Source organism: Amblyomma maculatum, chromosome 3 (assembly GCF_055883805.1).
Source record: "Amblyomma maculatum isolate TAMU_Amacu chromosome 3, ASM5588380v1, whole genome shotgun sequence".
In the NCBI taxonomy this organism is placed as follows: domain Eukaryota; kingdom Metazoa; phylum Arthropoda; class Arachnida; order Ixodida; family Ixodidae; genus Amblyomma; species Amblyomma maculatum.
In genome coordinates this window covers 192350362-192364479 of record NC_139346.1, presented here as the reverse complement: position 1 = coordinate 192364479, position 14118 = coordinate 192350362, and the positions used below count along the sequence as shown (strand labels likewise).

At 45.0% G+C, this 14118-nt stretch overlaps 1 protein-coding gene across 1 annotated transcript; it reads right to left on the bottom strand.

The window, feature by feature from the left end:
* Positions 1 to 3128: 3128 nt before the first annotated feature.
* Positions 3129 to 10019, bottom strand: LOC146197300 (uncharacterized). The gene is made up of 3 exons (XM_084599117.1): positions 9714 to 10019; positions 7780 to 7993; positions 3129 to 4274 (listed from the first exon to the last, which is right to left on the bottom strand). Exons 1-3 carry the CDS (start codon positions 9864 to 9866, stop codon positions 4039 to 4041), a joined length of 603 nt encoding a protein of 200 aa, XP_084455243.1. The 5' UTR covers positions 9867 to 10019; the 3' UTR covers positions 3129 to 4038.
* Between the last annotated feature and the right edge of the window lie 4099 nt (positions 10020 to 14118).

Below are 14118 nucleotides of genomic sequence, written 5' to 3'. Positions count from 1 at the left end.
CGGAGCGTTTGCTGTGAAATTTTTTTTTTTAGCTGAGCGGGAGCAGAGACGAACTGCACGAAGGCCCCCTAGTAATAAAAGGAGGAACTAGGCACACGCAGAGAAAGACAGTTATATATCCTTGCTTCACTGCAAAGCAATATTTTAGTGCGTAAACATTTGATAATGTGTGAAACGAGAGGCGTATGCTATTTTTGGGAGCAGGCGTTTGTTATTTTTGTGAAGCGAGGCAGCGGCGCAACATGTAGCCTCCACATGTGCGACGCGCTCGCTGGCCGCTCCGCTAGGACCGTGTACATGTGTTAGTTTGGGCTGTGTAAAATAAATTGCCTTTCCCGCACCGTCTTGCGACACAACAAGTGGAACGAAGGTAACAAAGGTGCCAGTCCGCTTGCGTGCTCCCGTCTGAGCGTTTGGCACATGCCGGCTGAGCGGAGCGGAGATGCAAATATCCTCCACTAAAACTCCCTATTACTGTTCAAAGTTTGGTAAAAGTAAGTGATGCTCATTTAGGAGCAAACATATTGCAGCGGGAGATAGCTTTTGTTCTGAGGTAGTGAGGAAAAAGTGCTTCATCAAAGGTCACAGTCAGTCTTGGTGCAGTTTTTGTGTTCAGGCACTGTTATTGACCCAATTGTAGGACCCATGAATAGAACAATAGAACACACAATGGCAGGACTACATTATCGCAAGCACAAAACAGCCTTATTTAATCTAAGCCTCTTGCTATGGGTGGGTCTGAAGTACCCTAAAACTTGAGTTGATATCAAGATATCAATTTTTTACCCGCAGGTTAAAAATTGCCTTCTGGTAGTTACTGAGCAGCAGGATAATATAAGTGGTCAAAAGAGGGTCATCATAGTGACTGTAAATTGAATCTAATGCAAAACTGGTTACTCTTTACCCATTATATTGTGTACATTCTTGGCTGTTTCAAACCTTTGTGCGGTGCATTCTCAGAGGTAGTGCATTCTTTTTTCATTATGCATGCATGTACACACACACGCACGTGCAGACACACAACTATATACTATATATACATATACATTATACATTTATAGTGAAGAAAAAAAGTGTCATGGGCTAACTTGGTTTACTTTTTGCATTTAGTTCTGTCTTCCTTCTTTGTGCCATGAAAGGGCAAGCAGTAGTGCAAAACGCTACTCGAAATGAAAAATGAGACCAACTATACCGAATCATCGTTCTTGGTAAAACTTCATTTGATAGTTTTTTCTGCGTATGCTGATAATTTCATCTCCGGCAAGACTTATTTATTGCTAAAAAAAAAAAATTATAAACTGCCCTTCCAGTGAAATCAAAGTCGTGACACCTGCGTTGAAAAGACCGCATGATCGCCATTTTGAGGTCAGTGGTTATGTGGCCTGGCTTCAGTGATGTGCACCCCAAAAGCTGCGTTTATGCATAACAGTTTACTTGCGAACTCGGCCAGCGATGGTGACAATTGAGTTTCACTTTCCGGCATAGAAGCTTCCCCGTTAGAATGTGTCCCTTTAATATCTTGACACGACACTTCTTGAAATTGTTAGAAACCGAAATCAAATTTCATTTCTAAGGCTGGTGCCATATGCAGGTACTGAGTGAGGGTGTCGCAAGTGGCCATCTAGTATCGCACAAACATTGTGCAGTACCATTCGTATTTCAGGCCAGTAAAAAAAAAAAAGAAAAAAAAAAAAAAAAAGAAGCAGCCAAATTTTGTGCTTGAAATTTCAAAATATGCAACTGCTGCACAAATTCATGCTCTACTTTTTTAAAATGGTGCAAACGAGCCCTGTCATGGTTTTCGGCTATGTGCGGTAAACAATTTGAGTTTCTTGTATTGTTTCGGCTTCAACAGCTAAACTGTACCCATGACATCCCAGCAGACACGAGGTGATGCAAGGCATAAAAAAGTCTGCCACATTACAGCTGCCTATTTATCTGTTCTTTCTGACCCTTTGAGCTGGATGATGTAAAAGTTGGAGCGGCATAGAATAAAGAAAGACCTACAGTATTTGTTACCATTATCTCCAGTTCCTTTACTGCTCCGTGCAACTGTTACCAGAACACATTCATAATGAATTGCAGTCATGCCTTCATTAACATGGACAATTCTTATGGGGTCCACTCTTTGTCAGTGCTTTTCTTGCTCTGTATAAAAACTGTCTGGACCATGCAGAGAACTCATTGGTGCCCATGCATTTGTATTGTGTTAATATGTAGAGCAACAAGAATGGCACCTCGCTTAGCCCAAGCACACGTTTCCTTTCTTGTGTCTTGAATGCGCCACACAAGTCAAAGGGAGTGCAAAAGTGCAAATAACTCATTAATGGCCTTATTTTTTTTTTTTCATATTTTTTGCATGCCATGCTTCAGAGTACAGACGTGTATGGTCAGTTTGCCTTTTCATTCATTGCAGTGCATAAGCAGCTCTGAATAAAACTCTTTCTGCATCTTGCACTACATTGAAAGCAGACTGGATCAGATATGCGCTCGTTCATGGACTTTACAGTCACAGGACAGATGTCATAACGCCATGTCTCTAGGACTGATAGGGGCCTCAGAATGGGCTCCATGTTTTGAGATAATGGCTCTGCACTCTGCTATGCACAGAAGCAGATCATCATCACTGTCCGTTTTAATTTTTTTTTGCCTTTGTTCACACATTTATTGCAGGAGTTTTTTCATGGACGCTTTTGCACAAGGACTAAAGTGTCCACGCTGACAAAGCACTGCCTTATTTTCTGCAAGCAATTTTTAAGTGATGATGACTGTCTTGAAAATACAATAAAAAAATTTGGTCTCTATATTTCCAAAACAATACTAAGAAGGTCTGTTAAAAGACCTTGGGGAATAGCAATAGACATCTTATGGCAGTCTGTAAACATTGCTTGTGCTATAGGGCACACAGATTTGGAAGTTACCATTGTTCATTTTGTGGAAGCAGACAGAAAATATGTATTCCTATTCCCATATTTTGTTTTGCAGCATACGCAGTTGCTTCGAAGGAGCATCAGAAAGCCTATGCGGTAGCCTTTATATGCCAGTTTATTCAAGAGAAACTTAAATTAGGGCCCTCACTACCTGCATTTAAAAAATGACAGGAGAAATCTGAATAGCACGATAAAATACTGAACTGTGCAAAATGCTTTATTCAGAGTGCCGTTGGAAATATTTGTACAGTCAGTGCACAAAATGAGCTCTACATTCTCACAAAATTAAAAGCTCCCGTATACATCGATAAAAGCGGTGCTACAGAAATGAGGACACCACACTCTCAGCAAAGCGACTCATCCATCCATCGACAAGTGAAACCAAAGACTGGAAAGTACACCAAGCCACTCTCAAGACTACCCCGACAGCACAGTGTTGTAGCCTGAACGTCACGCGCCATTACGGTGTCTGTCAAAGGGAGCAAGCAGAGTAACCACACCCACGCACACAAAGGAGACACTGACAGAACCCCTCTTCGCAGAGCAGTGCTTTGCAGCATTGCCATAGTCCACATGGGTGGCATTGAAGAGGGGCAAGTTGTCACACTGAAATGAGATCACTGTAGCTGATATCATCTGGTTGCTTTAGCTCGTGTGAGCAGAAGCCACTTAGCTTGAGAGGAAAGGGAGAGAAAAAAAAAAGGAAGTCTACAAGGGCACTAAAACCAAATTCTAGCTCGTGGCTTAATAAACTGAATGCTGCCTTTGTCTTTTATTTCTGATTGCACTTAGCACTGTGCATGCGCTCACTTTTTCAGTATTTTAGCTCGGCTGCAAAAGCATGGCCGCGCCAAATTTATTATGCAAAGGACGAAAATATTCTCGGCGAAAAAAAAATCACTGCTGGAAATTTTCCATTTTTTTACACCTCGTTCACATTACATATCCGATCACTTTATGCTGGGAAGCAAGAATCTCAAATCACAGTGATGTGCTCTGCTCATGCCCTTGCATTTTCATAGACACCCAATATGTGCATATAAAGGAAGGGTTAAAGCAAAAATGCACAACGAAACGTCAAAAACTGCCAGTGCGCTTCGCTGAATGTTCAAGCGTTTGCTGGCATGATGCGGTTTTCTTTCTCGTTCGACAAATCTGCCATTTTTGGAGCAGCCCCAAAATTTGTCTTGCCAGCTCTTTGAAAGTTGCTTTCCTGAAGAGATCGTAGCATGGTGTTTGGGCGGTTTGCACTCTTCAGAGCAAGGCGTTCGCTGCTTGTGTTGCTTGCTGGTGACTGCTTCTGCATGTCGGCAATATTCTCCAGGGACTTCTTCATTCTTCGCTCTGAATTAAAGAAAAAAAGAAGTTAGGCACACAGTGTATGAGTAAGCACCACTGTGAACCTTATGTATGCCATTTGCTGATGCGAAAAAAAAAAAAAGAAGAAAAGCAGCTTTGTTTATAGGATTTAACATCCCAAATTGACTCGGGCTATGACGGATGCCATAGGGGAAGGTTGCAGAAATTTCAACCAGCTGTGACTTTTTTTAACGTGCACTGACACTGCACACAGGTGCCTTGCTTTTTGCCTCCTTGAAAAATGACCACTGCATCCTTGGGATTAGTACTCAAGTGGCCTAGCCTCTGAGTTACCGCAGTGGGGAGTGGGAGAGGTTAAAGAGATAGTCTGGGTGACTTGAAGTTGGCCTGTATCAGTTCATTGCACACCAGGAAAAGCCCATGAAATTAAATATAGGTATTGACACCCCTACCTGCATTTTCAAGAGCAAACTAACTATGGACATCTGCTGCTAGACCATGCCACCATCCTTCCCACCAGTGATCACAGAGTCTATAATTAATTTGACATCAGTAATGTCATTAGCTTGAATCGAGTCATGGCAAATACGAGTAAATTTAATTTTCACCTTGCCATTTGACCTTGTGGCCTTGTTCACAAATGTTGAAGCTAGAGTAAGCAAAGAAATAGAATCTTACTAACTGAAATTGGACAAAGTTGTTTTCAGTAGCCTTTCAAGGTATACAGTGAATTTGGAAACAATACTGTAAAAGCTACAGTCTGATACAACTCAAGTTTGCAGCAACTGCTGCGCAGAATCTCTCCACGACAAAAAAAAGTCCACCATTAAAGCTTTTCTTGTTACTTAAGTATAATGCTAACTATATCCCAATTATAAACTATACATTTTTGCACCTCTGGCTTGTTTAATAGGTAAATATCAAAGAAGTTAGTTGTGGCTTAACTGCTTTTAAACCGACAAATCCGTGTGAAAGTATTCCCGCTGTGCCTCAATGCACCATGCCCCGCGAAACTTCTTTTTAGGCATGGGTGAGGAACCTGGCTAGCTCTCCATTCTTGCATCCTGGTAAGCACAGCTCCTTATATTGCTACACCGCGTGGCTACTGATATTAATCAACAGTTAGGCTAGAGGCGACACTCAGCGACAAAGAGACACTCGTAAGTCAAGGGTCAGACGAATGGTTTTGCCACCATGGTGGATAATACCCATAGGAGTGGGCAGAGGCTATACCATGCTGTACATGACTTGGCGATGGGTAAACTTGCTATGTTTTTCCAAGGGCACCCTCAAGGTCAGGCACTACACAAGATTTGTGATTGGGTTGGCCCATGTGAAGTAGTGCTTTCGCACAAAAAATAATTAATTTCCTATTCAGCGGAGTGACACAGGAAGTCATCGCTATAGTCATACCCATCAATATGAGCGACACCAGAAACAATATCTCTTACATCTCTACAGACCCCCAAGACACCTGCAGAGCCTACATAAGTCTCCACAGCCCTGCTTGGCTCCTTGCATTCTGGCGACCATCTCCAACATCATGTCATCATCCGAGTCCCATTACATGCAGATCCCAGTGGCAACATTAGGGCCAATGTCCTAGACCCATCTACCAAGCAGGGCACACAGACTCTAATTTAGCCTTTCTCAACACATTTTGCCACCTGTATGGAGACCCTCCGGCTTATGACATCTCAACCCCCGCCACACAAGCAACTTTCCTCAGCAGGTTCCTACCACCTCAAATGTATCCAGACGCTCACTTTCATCATTCACCGCCACCTACACCGCTTTCACATAACACTATACACAGGTACATGTTCCTGGTGTGATGGTGTTCCTATTTTCACACACATTGCATGGACATGCACAGATAGACCCAACCAATTAAAGCCACCCAACGCAGCCCTGGAGCAGTGGGAAGTGACACAGGCAAATAGAACCCTGACGAACCAGGAGGCATTAGTCACATTGTCAAACTGTCAGCTACTGGAGTACTGGAATGAGGACCCCATCCAAAACCTGCTCCAGTCTCCTTTCATGCAATAAATGTTTATTCTCTCTCTCTCTGTTTACAACAACACAATATGAATCCCAAAGAACTACTGACATCAGTTCATTACACACTAATAGTGAAATAGATGTTTCCTATGGTCCTAAAGAAGTTAATTAAAAAAAAAAGAAAAAAGCAGTGTCAAGAAAAGGCAGCATTTTTCAACTTAACATTTCGTCAAGAGAACTTGTCTTCGTCTGGACGCCCAGACGAAGACAGTATCTTGTCGAAACGTTTGCTTGCGAGCTAAGGGTCCTATATATCCTTGTTGGTAATTTTAATATACATGCGCTGAGGATTAGCAACACAGCAAGGTTTAACCCCGCCGGGGTGGCGCAGTGGTTACGGCGCTCGACTACTGTTTCCAAGGACGCGGGATCGAATCCCGGCCTCGGCGGCAGCTTTTCGATGGAGGCGAAAAGCAAGGCGCCCGTGTGCTGTGCGTTGTCAGTGCACGTTAAAGAACCCCAGGTGGTCAAAATTTCCGGAGTCCTCCACTACGGCGTCTCTCATAGCCTGAGTTGCTTTGGGACGTTAAACCCCACAAACCAACCAACCAACAGCAAGGTTTACTTTACAGTTGCCATAGGCGAAATAGGCCAGACAAGAAATCAGAACTGGAAGAGTTGTCTAAAAATATGATAAACACCTAGATATTCTTTGGTGCCTAGAACCTTTTGGAAATGTGATATATGTCTCTTCTCTGCACTGAACTAATGTTAGGGCTTTGAGGAAAACTGTACTTTCGCACCCCTGCTCTTCGCTGGTCTGGCAGCTGCGTGGGTCGGATTCAAGTTGAAAAGACACATGCGACTGCGCTAAGCGAGAGAACCTTCACCATGTCCCTTACAAAGCGTGTATCGCGCATGCAACTTCAGCCTGTGCCCACTGTAGCAGGCAGACGGGCAAGTGGGAGGGCTGGGCCGCACTGGCAAATGAACGCATGACATCACAGCTCCCGAGGCCCGAGGAGCTGTAATGTCGGGCACCGCCGCCAGTAGCACTACTTCAAGAAGAAGAAAAAAGAGAACATTCCGTCGAATTTGTGCATGAAACGACGAGATTTTAGCAGTTTTAGGAACGCCAGGTTTCATTGCAGTACATGTAATGTAATGCCCTCGGGCCTTTAAGGCTTCAATAAATGAAATAAATGAAATAAAAAAAGTAGGTCAACTAAATCTTTATGCAGTATTCCTTTGAGTACACATTATGTATAATACAGGTAAACGCAGCGAAAAGTTGCACGAGAGAATTTTTGCACAGGCATGAATGCTAATGCCTGTGAGCACTGAAAATTAAGCTCAAACTGAACCAAAATGCTATCCTTTCAGTGAATCATCTTTGCCTGAACTTGCATCCACATAAAAACCCAAACCAGATGATGACTGCATTCTCCTAACACTTAAGCCACTTAATGTGATGTTGCACAAATTATTAAAGAGCTCAGTAAAAAGAAGGGGTGTTGTCACCAACCTTTCTGAATCGGCACAGTTGGGGTATCCAAGACACTTGGTGGCACTGGTCTCTTCTTGTGGTACTCAGCAGAGGGACTGTCTTGTGGCACATGTCTCTGAGTAATGACCACCCCCAGAGGAATTGGGGTACGTTGGAAGGCCTGTGTAGGTGACCTCGGATCGAGCTCTGTATCACCTTCTGCTGAGCTTTCAGACAGCGCTGCAGCCTCCATCTGTGAAATTCAGAACAGGAAGTAGCAGTTTTACAATGAAAACCTGTTATTTAGTTTCTGTGCTGGACTTCATTAGTGGATGCAGTGCCAGTAATTTTCTTTACAACACTCTTTTAGAGCTCTGTACCTGTCAGCCTTCTGCAGCTAGCAAAGAGAAATTTAAAAGAGAAAATTATGAGCTTTTGTTCGAAGCGCTGAAAAGAACATTTCAAGAATAATCTTTAGTGAAAACAGACATACTATTTATTCGCTTTGACGTCCATAATCAATACACAATACACTAGACTTTCATTAATTTCAACTGCTGATTTGGATTCTTGGGTTCTGTGTATTACACAAAGCTTCAGTTAGTTCTAACACTTCCTCAAAAATACTTTTGGTTTTCTTTCAAACTAAATTGTATAAGTCAACTGTACCGTCAATTCTAATAAATTCCAAGCTTGATGGGGACCAACAACCAACATGAATTAAAAGGGGTCCAAAAAGTCAACTCTAATAAACAAAAAGCCTGGGTTGAGTTAAAATAACATTCCATTGTAAAAGGCAACAATTTGCGACAACAGATATCAGGCTGGTGCCCAAACAGATAAATGTTATGGTAATAGGCATACTGGGTGCACAGTGAAGTGCTCATTTAATGTTATAACACAGTGTTACAGAGTAATGTGCGAAAAGAATGCGATTACACATTGAAAAGTATACAATACAGTCTGACAGGGCATACGAATATAGAAAATGACACATACAAGCTCAATACAGGAGAAGCCAATACACAGCTGCATGGCTATCTCAGCTTTTTAATTATTCCATACTTAAATATGCTGCAAAATATTTGCAGTTTAAAAGCAAAGTGTCCCTTATCTTGCATAAAAAAAAAAAAAAAGCCTTACACAGCTTTTTTTTTTTCTCCTTGCTAGAAGAGTATAATGAAATGCTCCCAACAGCTGTACTGTTTTGCACCTCGTACACATACTCGGCTAGCAGTCACAGGAAGGCAAATTAGAGATGTGTTTCAGAGGGTCGCCATTTACCAGAAATATGCGCTCAAGTCCGCCTTTTAGCATGACGTTACAGTATATTGTCCCCCTTGAGTGATAAGTGGAAATAGTCAGCGTCTAATTTAATGAAGAAAAACTGGAGCGGAAGTTTAGCGCTAGCATTTGGACAAGCAGTTCATCCTTGTCACAGTGAACCAAAAGGCCGATTAATTAATTAGCTGAGGCAAAAAAAAAAAAAAAAAAAAAAATCTCGACCAACGTTTCGAAAAAATGCGCAATTATAACATGGAAAGTAAGTTACAACCACGCAGTAACGATATGTCCATGTAGTCAAGAGTACTTGCTGTGATCAGAAAGTCTGCTGATAACCATGTTGGTTAGACATGCTACAAAATTTGTGAATGAAAAATGAATTCCAAACTGAGCTCAATAACGCAAAGCTTTACGCCGCCATAATTATTACAGGGACGAGACTTTGGGCGCGTCGTACATAAGGGCCTCCTTGGGGCAGACAGAGGTAACGAGGCGGGAAAAGCAAGCAGCGGCTAGGGCTCTGAGGTAAGGCGCTCACCAGCTAGAAATACCGCCATTATGCCGTGCAAAACAGTGGCGACCCAAAAGACGCCGCATTGCACAAAAAAAGCGCTTTGAACAAGGTGGATTGAGTTCAGTTATGCCAACGATACTTGAACACGAGGAAATTCAAAAAGTGGTGAGCTCACTTGAATGGGCGTCCTCGGTATCTCGTTCGTGGGCGAACGGGGGTCCAAATCCGACAAGCTTAACACTTTGGTGAGCCGCCGCACAGGCAGCGGCGTTCTTTGGGCTGGTAGTGAGCTGTTTTCGCCAAATGGTTTGCCTAGGTACTGCCCCATGTCGACATGTGTTTTCTATCGGCCACCCGGAAGAAAAAAAACGCTCCGCGAAAACCCGTTTAAAATCAAATACGAACTTGAATCAACCGCCAGCAGCTGGCACAACGCCTGAAAAGCAAATCGGGCGGCTGGCGGGTTCACTACTGCAGCGCCACTATGTAACGGTTGCCTACATTGGAAAGTAACAACACAGCGAAACACTAGCAAACCTGCCTGTACATGAAAGTACGACAGATTGTTGCAATATTCGTCACATAATTTTATATAAATGTCTCAACATTGATTATTTGAATGGTAGTTATGATACTCTATCTCAAGGCAGCACTGTTTTAATAGCCGTGGTTTTAACAGTGCTTATTCATTTGAGTGCTTTAGCACAGTGTTTCATCTCGTAATCACCTAATTGATTTTGATTTACGGACAGGTTGTTTTTGTTTGCCCAGGAACAGTTACAATTTATTTATTTATATTTAAGGTGATGTCGATGAAATGTGGGTAAAAAAGAGAAAATGAAAACGAAAGCTACTCCTACTGCTGAAAAACGTAGTGGTAGATGCACGGTAGATGTCTGCAACTGCAACTCTGTGCCACGGCTGGTCTCGTGGGAGAGTGCGCGCGCTCTTCCTCGAGACCGGCCGTGTCTGTGCACCGTCACATGTTCTAGTACACTGTTACCAACTGTACCGTCACGACCGGTCTCAACGACTATCAAGGGAGAGCGCACGTGCGCCCTAATAAAGCCTCGAGCACCGGCGGCGGCGTGGCGGTCGTTTTTGGTCAGCGGCGGCGCACGACGTTTTCCTTCTGCGGCGGGGGCTGCGTGGCAACCGAAACCAACGTTCTTCAAAGGAACGTTGACCGAAACTTAAGCTGTTTCATTTCGCTGCATCCTACTTGGTTATGTTACTTGGTGAAAATTCCGAGCTTTCTATACGACGGGCTGAGAGGACAGACAAAATGTGCGTTTTAAAACTGGAAGTGATATACAAAACTTCTGTTGTTGTGGCAGTAGGAAGAAGGAAAAGAAAATGCACGGGCCTGCTACTGGCTCTGTATCTGAGCCACCTCCGCTGGCTCGTGCGGACAGAAGAGAAAATAGAGAAGAAAAAGAAGAGGGAGGGAAAGACGCGCGCCGCAACTGCCGTCGTCTACCACCGAAGCGGTGGCGGGTGCAATGACGGCCTACAATAGTTAAAAATTCGGTGTCAGCCCAGCCAACCTCGCGTCTACAATTTATCCAAAACTTCTGTATATTTGCTAATGTGAATGCTAACGTGGAAGAACTTTTGTACACCTTTCCCCCCCCTTCAAGCAAAGCTAGGTCACTCCTTCAACTATCGATCAATCAGTAGATTAAATAACCCAAACATTTATAATAAGGGGACGATAAGTGAAATCACTTTTGTGAATGTCAGTCGCCCTTTCCTTAAGTAACCTTCATTATAGCGTCTTTTTTTTTTCAGGAAGAAAAATTAATCAAAATGTTTCTGGCGTATATATATATATATATATATATATATATTGTCACGACTGAAGTCAGAGGGAGCCGTGAACGTACACGTAGCCGAGGACCCGAGAATAAGGTCGGCTTGTAGTTCCGAACACAGAGTCACAGAGTCCAGCACCAGCGCGCCGCTCGTGCCAACCACCGCTTCGTCGTCGTCGGCATCAAACACGGCTGTCGCGCGGCGCTAGGCACGTGGCATTATTCCCCCCCGTGAAAGAAAACATCGTCCCGATGACAAGGTGATAGGAGAAAAAAAATTAGGCGTGAGGTGAACTGTACAATAACGCAAGGTTTCACTTGCAGGGAACGCTCAGTCACGCGAAAAATACGGCTTTAAGCGCACCACATGCACAATTTCAGGCCGCTGGCGTCGAACACCGACGGTCACAGTTCCATCTGGAACGACTTCATAATTAACGTTGTTTAAGCGGCGCAAGACTTTATAGGGTCCGAAATAGCGGTGGAGTAGTTTCTCGCTCAAGCCTTTGTGACGCACGGGGGTCCACACCCACACTTGGTCCCCTGGTTCGTAGTGGGCCTCCCTGTGCCGAAGGTTATAGTGTCGCGCGTCGGTGGCATGCTGCTCCTTGATGTGTAAGCGGGCCAGCTGACGGGCTTGCTCGGCCTGTTCCGCGAAATGGGCGGCGTCGGGTTCGACCGCTTCTTCCAAGCACGGGAGCATCGCGTCCAACATCGTGCGGGCCTCTCTGCCATATACGAGACGGAACGGCGTAAACTTCGTGGTTTCCTGCGGCGCCGTATTGTAGGCGAAGGTGACATACGGCAGGATCTCGTCCCACATTTTACGCTCAACGTCGATGTACATTGAGATCATGTCCGCCAAAGTTTTGTTTAGTCGTTCCGTTAATCCATTTGTCTGAGGGTGATACGCTGTTGTTGTGCGATGCTCGGTATGGCTGAGAGTTAAGGTGTCCCGCAGTAGCCGAGCTGTAAACGCCTTTCCTCGGTCAGTAATGATGGTCGACGGTGCACCGTGTCTGAGCACAATGTCGTTCATAAAGAATCGAGCAACTTCGCCGGCAGTACCTCGGGCAAGGGCCTTCGTTTCAGCGTAGCGTGTTAAGTAGTCTGTGGCGACTACAATCCACTTGTGTCCGTTCGAGGATAAAGGAAATGGGCCTAAAAGGTCCATGCCCACTTGTTCGAAGGGTGTGAGGGGCGGTTCTATAGATTGTAACATACCGGATGGCTTGAGCGTGGGTTTTTTTCGTCGCTGGCATTGTCGACAGGTCTGTACGTAACGTCTAACGCTCGGAGAAAGATGTGGCCAGTAGTAGTTCTGCCGGACTCGGTTTAGGGTGCGTGTAAAGCCAAGATGCCCTGAAGTTGGTTCGTCGTGGCAGGCCAGGAGGATTTCGTGCCTTAGATCAGCTGGTATGACTAGCAGGTATGTTTTCGCACTCGACGTAGAATTCTTCTTATAAAGCACCCCATTGCAGAGGCAATACGACGACAACCCCCGAGCAAGGTACCGGGGTATTGTAGGATGCCCACCTTCAAGATGGTCAATAATCAGTCGCAGCTCGCCGTCGGCACGCTGTTTGGAGGCGAGATCGGACGTAGTGACTGCTCCGAGGAAGCTATCGTCGTCGGTGGCATCTGACGAAGGAGGGCCGACGGGCGCGCGGGACAGGCTATCAGCATCGGTGTGCTTCCGTCCAGACTTATAAATAACATCAAAATCGAACTCCTGTAGGCGCAATGCCCAACGTGCTAAGCGGCCACAAGGATCCTTTAAGTTTTTCAGCCAACACAACGAGTGATGGTCAGTGATGACGCGAAACGGTCGGCCATAAAGGTACGGGCGGAACTTGGCAGCGGCCCATACTACCGCCAAACATTCTTTTTCAGTGGTGGAATAGTTACACTCAGCACGGGAAAGTGCACGGCTGGCGTAGGCAATTACTTTCTCGACCCCGTCTTGGTGCTGAACTAGAACGGCACCAAGGCCGACGTTGCTCGCATCCGTGTGTAATTCTGTGTCGGCATCATCGTCGAAATGTGCCAGGATCGGGGGTGACTGGAGCCGGCGTCGTAACTCGTCGAAAGCCATCTGCTGCTCGGCGCCCCAGGAAAATGATGCGTCATCTCGAGTCAGGAGAGTCAGAGGGCTGGCCATCTGTGCAAAGTTTTTGATAAAGCGACGATAATAGGAGCACAGCCCCAAAAACCGTCGGACTGCTTTTTTATGGGCGGGGACGGGAAAGGCAGCAACAGCAGCAAGTTTCTCAGGATCAGCTCGGATGCCATCAGCACTCACGATGTGCCCAAGAAACTTCAATTCGGTGAACCCGAAGTGGCACTTTTGAGGCTTGAGAGAAAGGTTGGCAGACCGGACAGCTTCGAGAACAGTTCTCAGGCGGCGCAGGTGTTCCGTGAACGTCGGTGAAAAAATTATTACGTCGTCGAGATAAACAAGGCATGTCTGCCACTTAAGACCTGTGAGCACAGTGTCCATCATCCGCTGGAAGGTGGCAGGAGCACAGCAGAGCCCGAATGGGAGGACGCGGAATTCATAGAGCCCATCTGGTGTTACGAAGGCAGTTTTTTCACGGTCCCTCTCATCAACTTCAATTTGCCAATAACCACTCCTGAGGTCAATGGAGGAGAAGTACTTGGCTCGGCGAAGTCGGTCGAGAGAGTCATCAATCCGTGGCAGCGGATAGACGTCCTTCTTTGTCATACTGTTAAGTTTCCGATAGTCAACACAGAAACGAAGTGTTC